Source organism: Moschus berezovskii, chromosome 14 (assembly GCF_049115385.1).
Source record: "Moschus berezovskii isolate FMDL1 chromosome 14, NW_MosBer_1.0, whole genome shotgun sequence".
In the NCBI taxonomy this organism is placed as follows: Eukaryota; Metazoa; Chordata; class Mammalia; order Artiodactyla; family Moschidae; genus Moschus; species Moschus berezovskii.
In genome coordinates, this window is record NC_142473.1 from 10,212,712 (window position 1) to 10,237,668 (window position 24,957).

The 24,957-nt window shown below is 34.6% G+C and overlaps 1 protein-coding gene across 1 annotated transcript in view; it reads right to left on the minus strand.

Annotated features, from left to right (window-relative positions):
- CEP126 (centrosomal protein 126) overlaps window positions 1-24,957 on the minus strand; it is a 119,896-nt gene that overhangs the window by 17,927 nt on the left and 77,012 nt on the right. Inside the window, 2 exon segments of the mRNA XM_055422886.2 lie at window positions 10,633-12,778; window positions 19,404-19,599. Of these exon segments, the coding sequence (XP_055278861.2) occupies window positions 10,633-12,778; window positions 19,404-19,599 (2,342 nt within the window).

Below are 24,957 nucleotides of genomic sequence, written 5' to 3' on the forward strand. Positions count from 1 at the left end.
TTATTATTATTTTATTTATTATTTTCTCTAGGACTAATTAAAAACATAGTCTTGCAAAATCATAAAGACAATACTAATAGCACAAGCACAGGTGAATAAGAAAGACAGAGCTGATACACATCTTATTCTCATTACAAACTCTAGTTATGTTGTAACAAAGGATCACAAATCTAAAAATCATAAAAAATAAAAAATAAACCTCACTCAGTGTATTATGCCTTGAGACATGGAACGATGGTATATAGAATGAAGTCATCATAATTGATAAGACATTTGAAACTAACCATTCAGAAAATTATTAATACTATGAGAAATTTTTTGCATGTTAACACATAAAATTATTTTTATAATTATTATTTTAAAATGTATGATTTATAAGATACAAAATTTAAAAATTATTTTAAAAGTCTGTATTTCATCCTTGTCTCAGTTAAAAATTTTTCTATTTCTGGCTGAGGTGCTTAATGTATATATTAGTAGAGTAATATGTGTGTATGGTATATATGTGTGTGATATTTGCTCAACATTTTTGTTAATGGTGGTGTAATAAAAACTCTTGGAGTCCAGTATTCCAGAAGAATGGATATAAATTTAAATGGATTATTACAATAAAGTGAATAAACTGTGAAGTGGTAACAGAATTAAGTGAAAACACAGAGCCTTTGTGAGAATCAAGAAAGCTCTCACAGAGGTTACTTTTAAGCTTGGTCTTAAAGGAGTAGTAGGCCTCCAAGTATAATGATCTTTGAGTCAAAAGGAACATTATGTTCTAAAGTACAAAGTAACAATGATACACAGTTAATAAGACTCTTGGACTGAAAGGTGGAAAATTCAATGAGTGTGTATAAGCACACAAATGTCTTGGGAGTGTGCATGTATGCTTCTGTCATACAGGTTTAGGTAGGAAAAAGTACACAAATTTTTTAGCTGAAATTACGTACTGAAAGAACACAGATATTTATGTTACCATAGCTAAATATCTGTATATTTTCTCTATATAACGTGTATATAATTATATACATATACTATAAGTAGATATCTATATCTATATAACAGTGAAGACATAAAAGCTTTCAAATTTCAAGAAAACTGGCTATAACTGAACATCTGACTTTTTAGAGTAAGAAATACTAACATAATTTTAGCTAATGTGTTGAACATTTATAGTTGCCCAGGCCTTGTTCTATACTACAGAAACTATTATCATCACTATTTTTATAGATAAAAAAACTGAGGCACAGGCAAGGGTTAGTAACTTGTTTAAGGTCACAAGCCGAAGATGAGATTTAGCTGTCTCCAAAATGTACAATTCTAGCTCTTATTCTCTATGCTAGTAATTTTCATTTTGATTTGACTGGGTCTCATAGAAAGATATCTTCCACTGTGACCCGTGATGCATGTATAGTTTTTGTGAACCATATTTACTCTTACAATATACAGTGCCCTCTGATAGTTTCTATTCTAGAACATTCTACAATTATATTTCATTAAAAATTTCTGGTTAGTACTCATTAACTGATTTACAACCTGCTAATGAGTCATGACCTATAGTTTAAAAAGCACTGTATTATGTTTACTCTAATACGGGAATGCTAAATACATTAAATGCTAGATATGTTAAATGTTAATAGCTTATAGTAAGATAATTTGGGTACCAATAAAGTTTTAATACTGTTTATTATGCTTGGAATTGTCTTCTAAATCTTGAAAAGTCCCCATTTTTCTATTTTTGAACAGCTCTAAAAATATCCTAAATGAAAATTAACTTGGTTACATGACTGCTGTATCAATAATTTTTCTCTTCCTTCAGCCTGTTAATAAATCTTCTGGAGGTAAGATCTACCAATACTTTTGTACTTTCTTGATTTGTAGCATAATTATTTGCTTTTGATTTTTCCTTGTGTAGATGTTCAGTTTTGTGGATTATAGATTGATCCTAAGAACAGATGAAAATATATGCTTAAATCTGTTCATGTTTTGTTCCATTCACATACATGAACTTAAATATTATTTACTAATTAATATAATAGCTGTGAATATAGGTATTTTAGGAAAAATAATATAGTTTGTACTGGCATCTCTAGCCAAATTTCTTGTCCCATATGAAAATTCTAAATATGATAGAATTACTACCAAAACTCAAAATATAGCTACTAATCTTTAGGAAAGTATTACATATTTTAAAATTTGTAGTATCTTAATTATAAACAGGGGGAAATTCTGGAGACATTCATGAAATTATAACTTTGGAAGAGATCTTAGATGTTAACTAGTTCAACCTCTTACTCATAAGTCTAAATCACTCAGAGGTGGACAGTCAACCTGTGCTTGAATGCTTAAGTGATGGGGAGCCACTTCCCCATGGGGTACCTTCCTCAATTGTTGGTGGTATTAGCTCAAGTTCTTCCTTATGCTGAGCTGAAAACATCTTAGCACATTTTACCCCTTCACTTAGTTCTGTTTCCTCCTTTTTTTACATAATAAACCTTCAAACATTTGTACAAAGCCTGTACATGTCTCTCTGGCTTGAGTTCCTTCAACTGGCCTTCAGACACAACCCCTCCTTCCAGAGTGCTGGCTCACTCAGTTTGTTTATATACAGCTCTTAAAATACATAGCCTAAAATAATGTAGACTATTGCAGTACTTCCAAAGATCTGGTTATTATTGCCTAAAATTATATTAAGTTTCTAACAGATATAGTAAAGTTTTCTTTTTTGTTTGTTTAGTTTTATCTTGATTTTTTCTTTTCTTAAAGAAAAATTGTCAAGGTAGATATCTTGCTTCTGTAAAAAAAAAAGCCAAACTAAATAGACAGAAGCAAAATGCAAAAAAAACAAAAAACACACAAATTGGCAGAAAATATATGCAACACATATAACTGATGTAGAATCCTAGAATATATTGATACAAGGAACTTTTATCAATAAGGAAGAAAAACTCAGAACCCAAGAGCAGATATTGCACAAAAGAGGAAATGCAAATTGTGCATAAACATATGAAAAATGCTCAATTCATTAGTAACTAGGGCAATGCAAACTGTTGTAATTAGACACCATTTCTCACCCATACCTTTGAAAATATTAAAAAGTTTGACGACTGGAGGTTTAGTGAGCATGTAGTAAAGGCACTCTCATTTACTGCTTTGGAAAATAATTTGGCATTACTTGTGGCAGTATACTTAACCTGGGTGAAATACACATACCCAGCAACATGTGTATCAGCAGATATATAAAACTGTACCTAGAAGCACTATGCATAAAGGTGAGAAACTGAAAGAACCCAAACGGCCAGGAGTAGGAAAAGGAAAAATTTCCATAGACTGTAATACAGTAATTTTAATGAAATGAAATACAAAACAAATACAAATGAAGTGCAGCTAAACTAATCGATAATAATGAATCCAAAACACAAAATTAATTGAAAAAAAGCAAATCATAGAAGTATATAGATGAAATGGTTTTATTTATATGAGTTGCAAAACTAAAGCAAAACTAAATAATATATTGTTTGAGATATATTTACATATGGTAAAATTATAAAGAAAAGCATGGAATCATTAACACAATTCTATACAGTGTCATTTTGTAAGAGAGAAAGGGGATGTAATTAAAGAGAGGCATGTGAGATTTCAACAATACCAGTGATTTTCTATTTTCGAAACTGGGCATTGGGTTCTTCTATTATTAGTCTTTAACTTGTTTTTGTATATTATGTACATTATTTTGTATGTAAGATACATTTCACAATTGAGAGATTTAAAAAAGTATATTGAATGCAGAGAGGGAGGGATAAATTGGAAGACTGGGGTTGATAAATACACGCAACTATATATAAAATAGATAACTGAAAAGGACTTGTTGTATAGCACAGAGAACTCTGCTGAATACTTTGTAATGGCCTATGTGGGAAAATAATTTTAAAAAGAGTGACTATATGTATAATAGATTCATTTTGCTGTATACCTGAAACTAAAACACTGTAAATCAACCATACTCCAATAAAAAAATTTTAAAAATTGTATTGAATGCATATACATGACTATAGCTATCTCTACTAAACCATAGTTTTTTAGTTTTGGTTTATCACTTCAACTGGTAAAGATGATTTTAAACCTTCATGCCATTATTCATTTGATTAATGACTTCCTTTGTTTCTCTGTACTTTTAACAAACTGTATTAGATGAATGTACTATTTTAAAAATGTGTATCACTGAAAAATTTGTGGTTATTCAGAGTTTTAAAAATTAAATTATACTCTTCAGATCTAGTGAAATATTGACAATATAACATATTTAAGTTTAAGGTATACAATGTGATTAGTAGGTAAGATATATATTTCAAAATAATCACCATGATAAGATTATCTTCATCTTTTTACAGAGAGAGGTATTTTTGTTGTTTTGTCTTTAATTACAAGCATAATAGCTAAGTAATTAAGAGCAGAGATAATAGAGACAGAATGCCTGAATTTTAACCCTGGCTCTGCCATTAGTCCTGGTCATGTGACTTACACAAGTTATTAGCCCTCTCATTGCTTCATTCTCCTCGCTTATAAGATGGCAGTGTCATTATTTACTCACAGTTACTGGGAGAATTAAACTTGTTTCCACATGTAAAGTGCTTACAATAGTGACTGGCACATAGTAAATGCTACCTAATTTATATCTAGAATAATTTGCTTCAGTTCAGTTCAGTTCAGTTGCTCAGTCGTGTCGGACTCTTTGCGACCCCATGAATCACAGCACGCCAGGCCTCCCTGTCCATCACCAACTCCCGGAGTTCACTCTAATTACATTTCTGATGTCATGAAAACTAGATTTATTCTAAGATAAGAATAAATTCAGCTGCAATACAAAATTCTGGCTCTGCTTTGAACTACCTGAGTCATCTTGGGCTATATAATCTCATTATGGGTATCAGTTTCCTCATCCATAAAATATGGGAGCTAAGCTCAATTGTATCTTTGATCTTTTCTAGTAATCAAATTTTTGATTCCTTGAAGTTATTTTTAATACTCCCTGGAAAAGAAAACAAAGCATTCTTTTTGAAATCAGATTTCAAAGTATTTAGTATGTCAACATCATTTGGATTTTTAAAAACCTGAAGTACAGCTGTCTATAGAAACATGTGCAAATTTTAAGTATTCAGGTAGACACACCCAGATCACAGACACCCAAGTCAAGAAATAGAACATTACCAGCACTGAAAAAGCTTCCCTTCTTACCTGTTTCCATATAACCCCATCCATGGTTTTACCTATTCTTCAACCTAATAGAAATGGAATATAATATGCATTTTTATGACTGGCTTCTTTTGCATGATATCCTGGTGTGAGATTTAGTCATGTTACTGTTTCTTAGTAGTGGCTGATTCATTTTTTATTATGGTATTATACTGAATGAATAACTTTTACTTTACATATTATAGCACTGAAGAACATTTGATATCATTCTAGATTATGGCTGTAAAACTGCTATGAAAGTTCTGGTACATATCTTCTGTTTTACATATGAATGAATTTCTCACACACACACACACACACGTGTGCTGGTCTGGAATTGCTGAGTCATAGGATATGCATATATTCAAATTTAGTAGATGTGAGCTTCCAGGCATCACACATTCTTCTTAACAGCATTGTAGTTTAAAAATTTTAGCCCTTCAGATGTAATTTTATCTAATTATTTTAATGTGAATTCTTCTGAGGACTGAGGCTGAAGTCTTTCATATGTTAACTGATCATTTGACAAGCCTCCATTATGAAAAGCTAATTCAAATATACTGCCTTTAAAATAAATTGGCATGATGGTTTTTTTGATATGTCACCTGTCTACAGTCCTCAGTTGTTCAATTAGACATTAATGTATTGCTGTGAAGGTATTTTGTAGATATTATTAGTCTATTATCAGTTTGCTTTAAGTAATGGAGATTATCCTAGATAACCCATGTGAACTTGAGTCAATTAAGTCAAAGGCCTCAAAGGTAAGTCTTTTTTGAGAGAACACAAAATTCTGCCTGTGAATGGCAAGTTTCATCTGTTCCTGTGAGTTTCTGCCCTTCTTCCTGGCCTGCCCTAAAAATTTCGTACTTGCTTAGATTCCCTGTCCCCCATATTTATGTAAGCCAATCTGTTGCAATAAACAATCTATCTTACTGGTTTGTTTTGCTGGTTCAAACATGACTCACATAACTACGTTGTCTTTTTCTTATTCATCATAGGAGTTCTTTATATATTTTGGATATGAACTCTTTGTTGGTATTATGCATTATAAATATCTTTCACTCTATAGTTTGATTTTTCAGTATTTTAATGGTGTTTTGGATGAAAAAGTTTCAGTCTTATCCTTAATGGTTAGTGCTTTTTCAGTTTTGTCTATGTAAAAAATCTCTGCCCATCCCAAAGTCATAAGCACATTCCCTGTATTATCTTCTAGAAGCATTTCTTTTTCACTTTCCATATTCATATATACAGTTCACTTGGAAGTGATTTTTGTGTATGGTGTGAGCTAAGAGTCAGTTTACTAATTCCATAAAATCATTCAATTGACTCAGTACCATTTAATAAAAAGACAAGTACTTTCTCCCTGCTATGCAGTACCATCTTTGCCAAAAATCAAGCATTCAAATATGAGTCTGTTTTCAGACTCTATTTTATTCCATTGATGTAAAACATCTGGTACAAAAAGCATATTGCAATCAGAAAGAAGAACGTAAATTAAATTACTAATTTTAGAAGTAAGGAAGTTATTGATGTTGATCCAGTCCAAAGTATGACAAAGGGAATGGGTACTTGAGGCAGAATAGTACAGAAAATCACTAGAGGTGAAAAAGGATTGAGAGAGATCAGGGTGTTGGATTGTTCGCTCACATGAATGCTGAGTCACCAGTATATTGGCAAAGACTTTTCCAATAAAGGAAGACTGTGAACTAGATGCCAAAGTCATCTTCAGGGGAAAATGACTTGAAAGGTCAGGAGTTGCTACAGTTGAATGGCTTGGGTCTCATGGAATAGAGTTTTTACTGAAAGTTTTGCTGGAGAGTTTTGGATATGCTAACAGAGAGCAAGACACCATCCATAATTGTCAACTCTGGGTACACTGACCATGAGGATAAAAATGCCCTAGCAAATAGTAGAGTAGAAAAAATAAATAGATGCTCACTGAACTATAATTCATGGGCTTTCCAGGTGGCACTAATGGTAAACAACCAGCCTGCCAACACAGGAGACATAAGAGATGCGGGTTCGATCCCTGGGTTGGGAATATCCCCTGGAATAGGAAATGACAACCCACTCCAGTATTTTTGCCTGGAGAATCCCTGTGGATAGAGGATCCTGGCAGGCTACAGCCCACAGGGTTGCAGATTCAGATACGAAGTGACTTAGCACTGAGAACTATAATTCAGTATTAACAAAGGGTTCATTTGAAATGTTTAATATTAAAACAGTTTTAAAAAATGTTTGAATGACTGAACATACAAAGTTTTGTTACTATTAGATTTTCTAAGTATAATTACAATAATAAGTATAGAAATAAACAACAAAACAGCATGGTACTGGCACAGAAACAGACACATAGATCACCTGAACAGAACAGAGAGCCCAGAAATAAATCCACCCACTATGGTCAATTAACCTATGACAATTAACCTTTTCTCCTTTTCAATGGAGAAAAGACAGTCTTCTCAATAAGTGGTGCTGGGACAACTGGACTGCTAAGTGTAAAAGAATGAATCAGAATATTCTCTAACACAGTGTACAAAAATAAACTCAAAATAGATTAAAGATCTAAATATGACTGGAAATCATAAACTCCTAGAAGAAAACATAAGTGTAACACTCTTTGACAAAAATCATAGCAATATATTTTTTTAGATTTGTCTCCTAAAGTAAAGGAAATAAGAGAAAAGATAAAGAAAATCCAGTTAAACTTAAAAGCTTTTGTACAGCAAAGGAAACCATCAACAAAACAAAAAGACGACCTCATGAATAGGAGAAAATACTTGTAAATTATATGACCAATTGTTGTTGTTGTTCAGTTGCACAGTCATGTCTGACTCTTTGTGATAAGGGGTTAATATCTAACATATGTAAACAGCTCAGATAACTCAATAGCAAAAAAAAAACAAAACCAAAACCCTATTTAAAAAAGAAAACAGGCAAAAGACCTAAATAGACATTTCTCCAAAGAAGACACACAGATGGCTAACAGGCACACAAAAAGATGCTCAATATCACTAATTTTTAGAGAAATACAAATCAAAACCCCAGTAAGGTATCATACCAGTCAAAAGTGTTATCATTAAAAAGTCTACAAATAATAAATTCTGGAGAGGGTGTGGAGAAAAGGAAACTGTCCTACACTGTAGGAATGTAAATTGGTGCAGTCACTATGGAAAAGGGCATGAAGCTTCCTCAACGAACTAAAAATAAGACTACTGTATGACCCAACAATTCTACTCCTTGACATATATATGATAAAAATGAAAACACTAATTTAAAAAGCTATGTGCACCTCAATGTTCATAGCAGCATTATGTGCAATAGCCAGGATATGGAAGAAGTGCAAGTGCCCATCAATAGATGAATGGATAAAGAAGATGTGGTACACACACACACACACACACACACACACACAGAGGAATATTACTCAGTCATAAAAAGAATGAGATTCTGCCATTTGCAATAACATGGACAAACTTGGAGAGTATTATGCTTAGTGAATGAGGCAGACAGAGAAGAAAAATACTGTTGTTACTAATTTCTTGCAGAATCTAAAAATAAGACATATGAAAGTATATAGATAAGCAAGAAGGATATATTGTATAGTACAAGAAAATATAGCCATTAGCTTTTAATAACTTTAAGTGAAGTATAATCTATAAAAATATTAAATCATTATGATGTATACTGGAAACTAATATGATATTGCAAATCAACTATACTTCAATAAAAACAAGACAATGAACAAAAAAGTATGGATATATACAACAATTTCAATATTTCTCTTTAAAAACATGGCTAAAAATATTAAAATTTTCCAGTATTTCTTATACAAAGGCCCCTACTTTGATTATATGTTAGAAAAATATTTGTTTCTCAGATTATATATACAATAAATATTTTTTCTTTTATCAGAGAATGAGAATATAATTTTCATATGTTACATTTTTATATTTATGCTACTGGGAAACTATATTTCCTAATGCTTTTCCTGATCATCTCAGACATATGTTTTCTTAATGATTATATTTATTACATAGCTTTAGTAGAAAAAGCATGGGACTTGGAGTCATAGATATTTGGATGAAAATACTATTTTTGCTATTTATTGATAATAGCTCTTGACTTTTGGCAATTCTATTTCCTTCTTTGCAAAATGAGGTTTTAAAAAATATGTATGTTAGGACTGCTGTGAGGTTTAAATGAGATAATATGTATAAAGCACTTATTACTATAATTGGTAAAGAGTAGAAATTCAAAACAGTTACCATCATAATTTATTTATCATAATTTCCTTTAAAATATCAAATCTACATGACGCTTTCATTTTTTGGAAGTAGTGTGAAAACTAAAGTTACACTGTGAAGTGGCTGGATAAAAAGAAAGCAAAATCTTTAATGAGAGAAATAATATTTAAAAATCTAGTTTAAAACTAGAGTCTTTGCATTTAGCTTCCCATCTGCTAACATGGCCTGTGTCCATTCAGTTTAAGAAAAGTTTAGGTGCTTATTAAGTGCCAGGCACTGTTAAAATCTGGGGATAAGGTAAAGAAGTCAAAAAAATTCCCTTGTTCTTAAAATCTCATGGTCTAATTGAAGAAAGATGTAAATATTAAATCTAAACTAACTCTCACTTTATATCTTAATATTTATTCATACATTTGGGAAAAGAAAGAGTTGCTTTTCTGATTTTTTTCTCAAATCTTATGTATTTCTGACTAGTCATCTGATTTCTACTAGTAGAAAAAAGTATGGGCCTATAGTCCATTCCTTTAGAGGAAAATAGCTTCATGAGGTGTCAACCAGGCCTACTAAGGGCAATGGCATAACAGAGAATTACCTTTCAAAAATGTTTAAAGGAATTCTATAATCTTTTCCTCCATATGAAACCTTCCGTACATAGCCAATTAAAACAGAGCTGCTGCTCTTTTGGAAAGATAATGAGAGAGTTAGGCACACCTATTGTTAGCTAATAACAATTAAATTTAACAAATACCTTAAAGAAGAATAAAGAAAAGTACTATAATCACATTTATTCACCTGTTTAGAATAATTTAAACAACTATTTTTCACTGTGCTTACTTTGACAGAAATTTTGACTATAACACTGCAGTAATAACAGAATGATATGGGATAAGAATTAAACCACATTTCTTGTCTTCCTTCTTTTAGGCTAACAAGTCATGGGAAACACAGAAATTAGCAAAAGTTTCTAATTTTAGTTAAGCAAAGGTTGGGTCATTTGCTTAAAAGTGTTAGCTACCAGACAGACAAGGGTACAATATTATGGGTGATGTTATTTCTATAAGGCTGTTATTGTTCAATTTTAATGTCCTGTAAGGTACATTATCAAACCACAATAATAAAAAGTTCACATTTTACCTATAAAAATATTTAAATTTATTCTTACCAGCAGCCTTTTCATTTTGACCCAGAATATTATGCTGTCTTTTCCACAAGGGAACCAGTTCTTCTTTAGTAGTTTTAAGAGTCACAGAGGGATGACTTTCTTCATATGTTGGACATCTTTGGGGGCAATATAACGTCCCACCTTGCAGGGCAACAGTTTGCCTGCCATTTGAATGATTTATTTTCATTAACGTTTGGCACTCCGAAGAACAACACGGTAGAGCTGGCATCACCGTGACTAAGTCAGAACAAACATGAGGGAGTGGAAGACTACTTTCTTGATTCCACTGATTCAACTTGCACTCTGTTGCAAGCATACATTTTGAATTAAAGTAGTTACCTGTACTGATGTTTTGAGAATTTTCAGGCATTACAGACTGACACTGAGATGCTTGTATATTTTTACAACTTCTAACATTTAACTGAGATGTAGGAGGAGGATGAGGTACAATTAATTTACCCTGAGCTTGTACAAATGTGTTGGCTTTGCTCGCAGACTGTGGTCGAATAACAGTGCCTTTTCTGTTCATACATACAAAGCCTGACTGGACTTTAGCAGATCTTGTTCTTCTAATGACTTTTGCTTCACTCCTTTGTGGATTAGTTTTCTGAGTTTTGGAACCACTACTCTTTACAGGGGATATACTTTCCTCCTCTGTGGTGTCTGGCCAGGCTTGTTTAGCAGTGCTATAACCTGAAGGTATCAAACAGTTCAAAGGCACATGGTCTATTCCAGATCCTCCTAAAGCAGTGACATTTTCAGAGAGAAAATCATCCTTGGGTTCTTTTTTATTAGCAGAATCCACAGCAGAAGCAGGAATACTAGGCATGTTGCTGGCAGCACCACTTTTAGCTCGAATGTGGAATGGCTGAGACCACTGTTGAGATACTCTTTTTCTATTCTTCAGCAAATGACTATCTTCAGCATTTTTCCTTGTATTGCCAGTTTCATCAAACCATCTCAGTTTTTTAATAGTTTTTGGAGTTTCCGCACTTTTCCCTTTTTCTTTTGTTAATTCAATACTATCTCTGATATCTGCTGCTTTTTGATTTCCTAACTTAAAGCCTTGGTTTGTAACCAGTGCCTTAAAATAATCATGCTCGTATTTAGATTCTTTCTTTAAAATACTTTTAAGAAATCTCACACTATTCTTCTCACAAAAATTGTATTTCATTTTCTTGTGCTGACTGACTAAGTCACAGTTAGAAATTATATTAGACAATGATTTTGATGCTTCAGATATTTTCTGTTTTTCGTCTTTTGAATCAGAGTTGTGAAGCGTACAGGCGACTTGAAAGTTATCTGAAAATAAAGATAACTCTTCCTCATTACAATTAAAATATTTTGTCTTTTCATCTTTAATGTCTTTCATTTCCCCTAACTTATCAGAACACTGCACTGGGTCAATTTCTTTTATGTGTAAACTGCTCTTTGGTAAAGGCCTAGCTGATTGTGTATTCGATGGCAAAACTAAAGGTGTTGCCAAAGGTACAAATGAAGTAGGAACTGACGTAGTTCTATTTTCTTGAGTCATTTCAGAATATTTCTCTTGGTCTGAAACTATTGTGATTTCCTGGGTTAGAGAATCTGGAGTGGCCCAGGCTTTGCTGAATTTAAATTTTGGGCTCTCAGTAACTAACGGTCTCTCCCTTTTGAATGCTCCAGAAGAGGAGTCAGTTGTCTTTATAACACTAGTTCCAGATGTGGTTTTGCTTTTTTTATCTTGTACAAATATAGATGGACTATATAGAATGGCTACTGAATTATTAGCAGTATTTACGGCTCTTTCCACAGTTCCACTCAGAGCAGATGGATTTTGTTCTTTACTATTAAAACATTTACTTGAATCAGGGAGAACATTAGGTTTACTAAAAATATCTGAGAAAATATTTGGATCATCTATATTTATAAGCCAATCATTTATGTGTTGAGTTTTAGAGAATGACAGTTTATCTTCATCAAAGCAGCTTAGATTAGTTGATTGCAGATTTGCTGATTTGAGGGAAATAGAATTCTGCTGCTGGACTGATGTGGAAGGCTCCTTATTAAGTGTTAAATATATTTCTTCACGTTCCCCAGCCTCAAGACTGTCTACACTTGAGAGGGTTTCAGAATTTATTATCTGATTAACTTCATCACGAAATTTCTGAAAGAAAAAAAAAGAACATTGTTTTATAGCTTAGAAATTTTAAGTGTCAACAAAAATGATTCAATATATCACCATTACTTGGCACATAAGAGAGTAATATGACTACAGACAGTATACGTGTGTCGTCGCTCAGTCGTGTCCGTCTCTTTGTGACTCCACTAACTGTAACCTATGAGGTTCCTCCGTCCATGGGATTTTCCAGGCAAGGGTACTGGAGTGGGTTGCTATTTCCTTCTCCAACAGACAGTATAGGTATATAAATAATCTATATCCTTGGAGCAGTCCTCACAGTGAAAAAGAGGGAGGTAACAAAGACAATAAAATGTATTTGCCTTAGTTTCTTTACCTTAAAGCAACTACTCAATTATCCTAGCCATTAGTTATAGCTTAGAAAATAATTTTTGCTATAGCTATTCCATTCAGAGAATAGAGTTTCCAAAAGGTTTCATAACAGCATGTGAAATTCTGAAAAATAGTTATTTACAAAGGGTAATTTTTTTTCCTGAGACTCGGACTGGACTTGAATGAGGCTCTTAAAAGCCCTATGACTCTAATATGACTTTCCCATTGGTAAGGCTATACCTTCTTTTAAGAATTAATCTATAAAAATATAAGATGTTTATGAAAACATGCCTGGATCCTGCTGATTTAACACTTAGATGGAGTGCATGCACTGGTGGTGGTATTATTATTTTGAAATTCCCCAGGTAATTCTAATTGGATTTAGGACTGAGAACTGTTAATTTTAATGGCTCATTTTTGGAGATTTAGCACAGTAATAATTTCCATGAATTCTTTACAGTAAGAGTCTCATCACTACTTCAATGGAATCTAATGGAAATGATCAGTTTTTAATAAAATTTCATGATCACTTCAAAGTATTGTTGTTGTTCAGTTGCTAAGTTGTGTTCAACTCTTTGCCACCCCATGAACCGCAGCACGCCAGGCCTCCCTGTCCATCACCAACTCCTGGAGTTTGCTTAAACTCATGTCCATTGAGTCAGTGATGCCATCCAACCATCTCGTTCTCTGTTGTCCCCTTCTCCTTCTGCCTTTAATCTTTCCCAGCATCAGGTTCTTTTCTAATGAGTCAGTTCTTCGGATCAGGTGCCCAAAGCATTGGAGCTTCAGCTTCAGCATCACTCCTTCCAAAGAACATATAGGGTTGATTTCCTTAAGGATTGACTGGTTTGATCTGCTTGCAGTCCAAGGAATTCTCAAGAGTCTTCTGCAGCACCACAGTTTAAAAGCATCAATTCTTCATCATTCAGCTTTCTTTATGGTTCAACTCTCACAAGCATACATGACTAATGGCAAAACCATAGCTTTGACCAGATGAACCTTAGTTGCCAAAATAATGTCTCTGCTTTTTAATATGCTGCCTAGGTTTGTCATAGGTTTCCTTCCAAAGAGAAAGCATCTTTCAATTTCGTGGCTGTAATCACCATCTGTAGTGATTTTGGAGCCCAAGAAAATAAAGTCTGTCACTGTTTCCATTGTTTCCCCATTTATTTGCCATGAAGAGATGGGACTGGATCCCATGATATTCGTTTTTCTATGTTGCATTTTAAGCCAGCTTTTTTACTCTCCTCTTTCACCTTCATCGAGAGGCTCTTTAATTCCTCTTTGCTTTCTGCCATAAGGGTGGTGTCATCTGCATATCTGAGGTTATTGATATTTCTGCCAGCAATCTTGATTCCAGCTTCCTTCAGCCCGGCATTTCCAATGATGTACTCTGCACAGAAGTTAAATAAACAGGGTGACAATATACAGCCTTGACATACTCCTTTCCCAATTTGGAACCAGTCCTTGTTCCATGTCTGGTTCTGTTACTTCTTGACCTGCAAACAGGTTTCTCAGGAGGCAGGTCAGGTGGTCTGGTATTCCCATCTCTTTAAGAATTTTTCACAGTTTGTTGTGATCTACACAGTCAAAGGCTTTAGTATAATCAATGAAGCAGAAGTAGATGTTTTTCTGGAATTTTCTTGCTTTTTCTATGATTGAACAGATGATGGCAATTTGATCCCTGGTTTCTCTGCCTTTTCTAAATCTAGCTTAAACATCTGGAAGTTCTTGGTTCATGTATTGTTGAAGCCTGGCTTCCAAGGAGAAGTATCTTTTAAATTTGTGGCTGCAGTCACCATCTGCAGTTATGGTATAGTCAATGTTTAAAACTACTTCTAATTTCACATATATAACACAGATATTTAAAAAGCATTAACCTACATAACATATGTAGAAATAAATTCAAGAAGACTTTAATTTGTTAATCTAGTGAAAAAGTTAAATGAACTAAAGAAAATCAGTCCCCTTAAAATTTTACACAAATTTAAATATTCTGATATTAAACAAAAATTTAGTATTTTTTTAAGCCCTGAAAATAAACCGAGAAACCAATGAAGTCAGTTACAGATTAAAAATATTTTAGTTTGTATAGTTAGTACTTATTGATATACTATTGTAAATGTTTTGCAAATGGTTCATAAGAGTTTGATATTAGTAACCTTTATTCCCTGCCTGTCACTTTCTTCAACCTAACTCGAACAAAGGAAGGCACAGCTCCTTCAATGTCTGTTTTTGGAACAGAGTTATTTTAATTGATAATGAGGCTCCTGAAAGCTCTATGACTCTAACAAGAATTTCTTTGAGATTACATATAATGATATATAGAAATCTGGATTAGAAGGTCCTTTTAGACATAAGTATGATGTCTCTGGCTTTAATACTTCTCTTTGCCTAGGTCTGTGGTTGCTTCATTTCCCAAAGCACCTAAAAAGTTCAGCAAACTCTTTTTTTCACTCAGAATTTTTCACTAAATTAAACTTTTTTTCTCAGAATTTTTCTTATCACTAAAAAATGAAACACGATCAGCTTCAAGCTTTGCTTGTAAGTTACTGATATAAATTGTACTAGACTTAACATGCTTTGTCTTTTAGTTTTTAAATCAACTTTATTGAGATATACTTATCTACAGTAAAATGCACTAATTTTTTGGTTGTTATTGTATGTTTATGGAGTAAAACTCCATAACATAAAAGTTGGCTTAAAGCTCAACATTCAGAAAACTAAGATCATGGCATCTGGTCGCATCACTTTATGGCAAATAGATGGGGAAACAGTGGAAACAGCAGCTGACTTTATTTTGGGGGACAAGGTCCGTCTAGTCAAGGCTGTGGTTTTTCCCGTGGTCATGTATGGATGTGAGAGTTGGACTGTGAAGAACACTGATCGTTGAAGAATTGATGCTTTTGAACTGTGGTGCTGGAGAAGACTCTTGAGAGTCCCTTGGACTTCAAGGAGATCCAACCAGTCCATTCTAAAGGAGATCAGTCCTGGGTGTTCATTGGAAGGACTGATGCTAAAGCTGAAACTCCAATACTTTGGCCACCTCATGCGACGAGTTGACTCACTGGAAAAGAGTCTGATGCTAGGAGGGATTGGGGGTAGGAGGAAACGGGGACGACTGAGAATGAGATGGCTGGATGGCATCACCGACTTGATGGACATGAGTTTGAGTGAACTCCAGGAGTTGGTGATGGACAGGGAGGCCTGGTGTACTGTGATTCATGGGGTCGCAAAGAGTCGGACATGACTGAGTGACTGAACTGAACTGAACTGAACTGAAAATCACTGCAGATGGTGACTGCAGCTGTGAAATTAAAAGATGCTTACTCCTTGGAAGGAAACTTATGACCAACCTAGATAGTGTATTAAAAAGCAGAGACATTACTTTGCCAACAGAGGTCCACCTAAACAAGGCTATGGTTTTTCCAGTAGTCATGTATGGATGTGAGAGTTGGACTATAAAGAAAGTTGAGCACAGAAGAATTAATGCTTTTAAACTGTGGTGGAGAAGATTCTTGAGAGTCCCTTGGACTGCACGGAGATCCAAACAGTCCATCCTAAAGGAGATCAGTCCTGAGTGTTCATTGGAATGACCGATGTTGAAGCTGAAACTCCAATACAATGGCCACCTGATGCGAAGAGCTGATTCATTTGAAAAGACCCTGATGCATGGAAAGATTGAGGGCAGGAGGAGAAGGGGACGACAGAGGAGGAGATGGTTGGATGGCATCACCGACTCAATGGACATGAGTTTGGGTAAACTCCGGGAGTTGGTGATGGACAGGGAGGCCTGGCGTTTTGCGGTCCATGGAGTTGCAAAGAGTTGGACACGACTGAGCGACTGAACTGAACTGAATGGAGTGAAACTAGTAATAATCAAATAATTTATTATTTTTAAATATAAAATGTATTTATTCACATCTTTGAGAAGTTACCATTTCTTCAAAAAATTTATGTACAAAATGCCAAGAAAAATTACAACAGTATCTTATTTCCAACCCAAAATACACACATGATGTATACAAACTTTAAAAAACAGAACACAAGCAATGTGATTACAGATTATTTCAAAAATATTTCCAATGATATAGCTACAACTTAAATTAGGTTAAGATAAATAAATAACAGTGTTACCTAATATATTTACATATTTGTGTGTCATATTTTTTGATGTGGACTATTTAAAAAAAAACTTTTTACTGAATTTTACAATACTGTTTTATGTTTTAGTTTTTTGGCCATGAGGCATGTGGTATCTTAGCTTCCTCATTAGGGACTGAACGTACACTCCCTTCATAGGAAGGTGAAGTCTCTACCACTGGACCACCAGGGAGTCCCTAAATTATCATATTTTAAATGTATAGTTTGATAGGTTTTGACAAATTATTTACCCATAACTGTCATACTGAAATATTTAAGAACTTTCCATCTGTTGAAAGTTCCCTCATGCTTCTTTGTAGTAAATACCTACCCACCACTGACAACTACTAATCGTTTTTTGTTACTATATAGATCTGAGTTTTCATGTGTTATCATTTTCATTCTGCCTGAAAGACTTTCCAGAGGGTCTGTTATCGCAGATACTGGTATAGTACAGTGGTGTTCAGGTGTTGCTCATTTGGAAATGCCTATTTGCCTTTCATTTTAGAAGGACATTTTAGTTAAATATAGATTATAGGTTGGTAGTTTTTTTTTTTCCCTGTCAGAACTTTGAAAATGTTTCACTGTCTTCTGGCCTGAAATTAATGTGGTTCACCTTACCTTTGTTGACTTGCATGTAAAACATCTTTTACTCCCTTTAGCTTAATTTAATTTTGATGAGGTTTTTTTGTGATGGGCTGTGTGCACATACATATGAGTGTATACTTACTTATCTTGGAGTTTGTTGAACTTCTTTAATTTGTGGCTTTGCAATTTCATCAAACTTGAAACATTCCCAGTCACTGTTTCTTTAAATGTTCCCTCTCCTCTTTGTGAGATTAATTAAATGTATATTAGATTTAGATATTGTCCCTCATGTCACTAACATTTTGTTTTATATATTTTTTCTGACTTTTTTCTCCCAATGCTTCAGACTGAATGATTTCTGTCCACTGATCCTTTTGTCTATAGTGCCTTCATTGATAAGTCCAACTAGTATAATTTTAATTTCAGGTAATATGATTTTCAGATCTAGAAGTTCTATTTGGTTCCTCCAAAAATTTCGTTCTCATTATGTTCACTTTTCTTTAATTCTTTGAAAATATTTGTAAAAGTTACTTTAAACTCTTGCCTGATAATTCTATTATGATTATATTGACTATTTTTCCTCCTGGTTATGGGTCATATAGCTTTCTGCTTTTTCATGTCTAGTGAGTTCTGACTGCTGGACATTATGAACATTATGTATGTCTAAATTTCAGTCTTCTTTAAAAAAGTGTTTCTTGTTTTGACAAGTAGTTAAAATATCTATGGATTTTTTCTGAGGCCTGTCAGGAGGATATGTCCAGGTAAGAAGTCTATGTGGTCATAGGGCTTACCTCATTTGTTTCCCTTTATTCAAGACCATCTCTTATACTACCTGTTCTATACAGTTTAAAAATAACTGTTTCACATATTTTATTCAGAATTATAGTTTTGTGTGGCAGGATGGCACTTCTTCATAGCAAGATGACGTCTCCTGCTTTGCTTTTCTAGCCTTGCCACAATTGCTCAGTTATTGGATAAACTAGGCCAAGGTTACAAATTTAATCTTGATATCAGCATACTAAGAATCTTATAAATGTGTGCAATTACTCATAAAAAATAAAGTGCATGAACATTTCAGGAAGTTTAGTATGAAATCCATACTCATTTGTAGGAAAAAACCAAAGTAAACACCATACTAGAGAGAAGAGAAACACCATTTCTAGCTAATTATGCCATTTGTTTATCAAGAACTTAATATCCGCATGTATTATAATTTTCAATTTGCTTTTTATAATCCAATCTATAATGATACTTAAGGCACATTATACTTTCAAATAACTTTCATATTTTTCAAAAAATAACATTCATAAAGCATATTTTTCTATGTATGAGACATGGAAAAAGAAGAATAGCAGCAGAGAGAAAACTGGAGCAAAAAGCTAAAAATGCTAAAACCTTCTCTCAATAGTATCTGTGATGAATCTGTGCTGATTCATCCAAACATACCCTTGGCTAGTGTTATATATTTCTTTAGTGGATAACAATGCAAAAATGGGACAGAATTATTGCTAGATATTAAAATATTAATAATGTATTTAGAGTTTCATACTTGCAAACTGCTTAGATGCTGATCTTCTAGGAGTTTCTGCGTTTCCTCCAGTTTAAGCTGGAATGCATCTTTGTTAGTAGTCAAGTTTGCGTTGCTGTTTTCCATTTCTTGACCACAATTGATTTTGGATATGAGATATTTCTGATGCTTATGATCATTTTTTGACAGTGATGAAGGCAAGTCATTATCTATAGCTCTGTGAACCACACAAAATATGTTTAGTATACTTAAATACAGTTAACATACAAATGACATATTTGTGTAATATGTGTTTGTGTGTGTCCAGATAATCATATATAAGGATATTGGAGAAATATATAGATATATTAGAATGGGAATTTAAAGGAATCAATAGTAGAATAAAAATGGATGTGGGATTATAGTGTCAATAAAGCATTCCATCTTCATGTAGGAATGCCCAATTTTCTTTTTCATGGTTTTGTTTATTAAATTCTATTCCTCTACTGTTTGGGATAGATACTGAAGTAATTACTATAGATGTACAGAGTCAGTCCTCAGTTCTTTAAGAGCATTCCTATCTGGATAATAATATGCTGCACTACCCTTAGTTCTGAGTTGATATCATAGATGGTGGTATCCCTATAACCCTAATAGAGTTGGTTGAAGATTCAAGCAGTTAGAAAATATGAAAATTTCTTGTCAGGGTAGACTTGAATTTCCATCTAACTTTAATACATTTGGAAGCTTGGATTCAATCTAACTTTACTAGATTTGGAAGATATTAACATATTTTTCTCAGTTGTACCACGAATATAAGCATGGTTTTCATGGCACAGAGGGGGCATCTTTAATGCAGACTCTATATTTAGTGTGTTAAAGTGCCACCTCCAAATTATCAGTGGATGATATCATCCTCTTTCAGAATTTTGCATCTTCTGGAAACTTACAGCATGTTACACTTCAGTATATGAACAAAGTGAAAATAAAAAAAAACAAAGGAAGATTTTTTTGGGGTGGGTGAGAGATAAAAGTATATCAAAAGCTGAATGCTATTGCATTAGAGCCGGCAGTATGAATCCCAAGGGTATTTATCCCCAATTCACTTGAATTATCCTCAATTCAATGAGGATTAAAATACTTTGAAAAGTGACTTGTGGCCACATGTGACATATATCTATCTCCAATACCCATATATATCTTTATTTGGACAGACTGGAATAGTCAAAGTCAATGATTACTAGATTCCTGACTATCCTTTTGCAACCACAGAGAGATCAAGGAGAGCAAAAAGGTATCTAAGTTCCTGAACATTGAAATTATGTTTCTCTAATCCTTTTAGGTTTCCTACTCTTACATATTCCTTCCCTTTCAGTCACCCTTCCCAAATGAAATATTGCTAAATCTACAAAAATATCTAATAAACTAAATTTATTTACCTTTTAAGTTGTCGTCTCTCAACTTTTTCTTCTCTATTTCTTTCTTCTCTACTCCACTTGCTTCTCTTCTCTTCTCTACTTTCTTCCTCCAGTGAGGAGGATTGAAGGATTGTATAGGAATAAAAGGAGATGGGGAGGCAGAAAGACAGGAAGAGTGCAGCACGGGGGGGAAGGAAGAAGAAATCATAAAAGAAGAAGAAACAGAAGGAATAGGAGAGGGGAAATCTAAATTTGCTGAAGGCAAATATGGAGAGGGAGAGGAATACAAAGGAGAGGAAAAAAGAGGGATAGATAAAAGAGGTAAGAATGGAGAGGTAGTAGGGGGAGGTGAAGGAGAGGAGGAAAGAACAGATGAAGCGGAAGAAAGCTGCAGAGAGGATGAAGAAGAGGATATGGAATTAGAAGGTGAAGACAAAGAGGAGGATGGAGAATTACAGGGAGGTGGCTTGGACAGAACTGACACAGGTGGATGACCTACAAAGGCCTGGGGAAGATTTGACAATGCTATGGTCTGTGGGACAGATTGCTGGACTGATGGAAAAGGATCTAACTGAGCAGGATGTTCAGGCAATGGAGTGACAGCAGCAAGAGCGGGGACTGGTTGATGACGGGGATGACTGGCTAAACAGGAAGGCTTCAAAACAGGAAAACCTTCCAAAGGGGTTGGAGGAACAGTCAGTCGAGCTGGAAGGGAACGACGGACAAGGGCAGGCATTAGAGTAGTTGGGGTTGAATGCTGTGCTGGAAGGGAATGTTCGGGTCTGAAAGTTTTGTAAAACAACTTGCTCTGTGAGTCTGAATCAGGAATGACTGGTGAACCTCGGGGTGGGTGGGGTAAATCATCAGGTGGGCCAGAAGGAATTGGGGTTGGTAGATGAGGGAAACTGCCAGGAAAGCTGGAAGTAACTGAGGCTGGTGGGCGAGGAAGATACTTGATTGGGTAGGATGGTAACGGGGCTGGTAAGAAGTTCTTTGGAAAAGCAGAGGGGACAGATGGATGGATAGGCTGGCGGGTGGGAGAAACAGTTGGATAGCTAGGAAGAATTTGGGAATGGTGGGATAGCAAAGGGGCTCTGAAAGGAGATAGCTTATTAGGTAAGTGGGGATCACGTGTGGAGGTAGCTGGACAGGCAGGAATGGATCTGCACAGGTGGAAAAGCATTTGAACAGGAAGTATAGAGACAGCCTTATTAAGATGGTTTTTCGCTTTATTGGGCTGCCTATATGTTTTCAATTCATACTATGCTTTATTCTGAGGGTCCATGCATTACGTCCTTCTGATCAACCAGGGTCCTCTCATGAGTTGAGAAATGTACATAGGTTACTTATTCAGGTTCCCCTTTTCCTACTCCTTGCCCTTTAACAGTATTTTCACCTCTCAGAAGTCTGATAGTCATACAGATAATGAATATGGGCTAGAAAATCTGGTTCAAAGTGATGATACAAAGGGCAAATAGAGGTCAAACAGATCACTGCTTGGCTTTGGTCAGATTTCTCCAGGTAGGTAGCCTGTGGTTCAGGATCAACTGTCTCACCACAAATACATGGATATTGGAGATAGATATCTAACAACATTATTTTAAAGTATAAAAATATGGGGAAAATGTAGTTTCTTTTGCTCTATGTGTATGTCTGCCAAAAGGGTCAAGTATATTATCTTTGTGTAAGGATTTGGTTGTGATGGAAGGCTTTTATTTTTATTAGTCATTTCTTATATCACATTATTTCTTGAAGCAGTTTTTATTTTCATATGGACATAAGTCTCATTTTTCTTGAGGCTTAAGCACTGAATGCTTTCCATTTTTAATACAATTCTCTCCTTTAGATTATCACATTACAGAATCTTAAATTATTTTTATCTACCACTAATATTTTCTACATTAGAATAATCATTTGTGAGTACAGATTTATCTCCCCTTCTTTGGAAGGCCCCTGTTTCTTGGTATTACTTTATTCTTTAACACATTTTAGGTTTATATTGTACAGGAAATGTATTTTTAATGTGATAACTGCATATAAGTATTTGCAGCCTAATTACATTTTTAATCATAGTACATATAAATATTTCTATGAACTTAACACCTGATCTTTAATATTCCAAGCTTTCACATTTGTAGTACAGGATTTTTATAGTTTATAAAGCATTTTCACATACATTATTTTATTACTGTAGTAACAGTACATTACAACAATAACTGAAAACTATGTATTCTAGTTTAGAATGGAAATAATTTCTTGTAAAAGAAAATTGGTACAATGGTCCTAGCACAGATTTGGTGTAACAATAACTACGTTTGTTTGCTGCAGTGAAATCAAAGTTGTCTGATGTGTTATCTCTTCTAAGACTTTAAGAAAGTATACACTGTTGAACAAAAATATCTATCCTTTTATTCATTGTGCTAAAGAGTTTTTGAAAATAGTTGATGTTATCAGGATAATAATACACGGAAAAATAAATCTAATAGAGCAGAAAACCTGTATATAAAAATGCATAGTACTTCTATACTAAACTACTTGAAATTTTTTATTCCTCTAAATTCCCCTGGACCCTAAACCCCCTCTAATTGTCTGTCATCTTCCTTTCTGAGACAAAAATTTCCAGTGAGTACTCTAACATTACACTGTGTTCATTGCCTCGTACCATTTGTTCCTTAATCTACTGCTCTCTGGCTTCTGTCTCTACTGTTCCAATATACTGCTTTTCCTAGTGATTAACTAATTGACCTAACTGCAAAAAGAGACACTTCTTGACCATCTTTCTTGACTTTAATTCCCTTGGTTTTCATATTATCATATGTTTCTGGATATTTTACAACTCCTCTGGTTGTTCCTCCTCAGGCTTTCTTGAGCTCCTCTTTTTTTGTTTGGATATGCTAGAATTTTTGAGAATTATGCAATCTTCTGCTTGTCTATCCATATTCTCTGTGTAATCTTATTCATATCGTCTGTGTGATCTTATCTGTATCTGTATGTAAGTGAAGGGTTAATCCATCCTCTGTGGACCAATTCAACTCTGGGTTAACTCTCTCTCTCTGTTCCCTGGATTATTAGTAGAACTAGGACTGTGTTTCAGGCACACAGATGTAAAAAATGACCCTTTATGGATAAACTGTCTGTACTGACAGGAGAAAGCAAGAGAGTTCCAGAAAAACATCTATTTCTGCTTCATTGACTATGCCAAAGCCTTTGACTGTGTGGATCACAATAAACTGTGGAAAATTCTGAAAGAGATGGGAATCCCAGACCACCTGACCTGCCTCTTGAGAAACCTGTATGCAGGTCAGGAAGCAACAGTTAGAACTGGACATGGAACAACAGACTGGTTCCAAATAGGAAAAGGAGTATGTCAAGGCTGTATATTGTCACCTTGCTTATTTAACTTCTCTGCAGAGTACATCATGAGGAACGCTGGGCTGGAAGAAGCACAAGCTGGAATCAAGATTGCTGGGAGAAATATCAATAACCTCAGATATGCAGATGACACTACCCTTATGGCAGAAAGTGAAGAGGAACTAAAAAGCCTCTTGGTGAAAGTGAAAGAGGAGAGTGAAAAGGTTGGCTTGAAGCTCAACATTCAGAAAACAAAGATCATGGCATCTGGTCCCATCACTTCATGGGAAATAGGTGGAAAAACAGTGGAAACAGTGTCAGACTTTATTTTTTTGGGCTCCAAAATCACTGCAGATGCTGACTACAGCCATGAAATTAAAAGATGCTTACTCCTTGGAAGGAAAGTTATGACCAACCTTGATAGCATATTAAAAAGCAGAGACATTACTTTGCCAACCAAGGTCCGTCTAGTCAAGGCTATGGTTTTTCCCATGGTCATGTATGGATGTGAGAGTTGGACTGTGAAGAAAGCTGATCGCCGAAGAATTGATGCTTTTGAACTGTGGTGTTGGAGAAGACTCTTGAGAGTCCCTTGGACTGCAAGGAGATCCAACCAGTCCATTCTAAAGGAGATGAATCCTGGGTGTTCATTGGAAGGACTGATGTTAAAGCTGAAACTGCAATACTTTGGCCACCTCATGAGATGAGTTGACTCACGGGAAAAGACTCTGATGCTGGGAAAGGTTGGGGGCGGGAGGAGAAGGGGACGACAGAGAATGAGATGGCTGGATGGCATCACCGACTCTGTGGACATGAGTTTGAGTGAA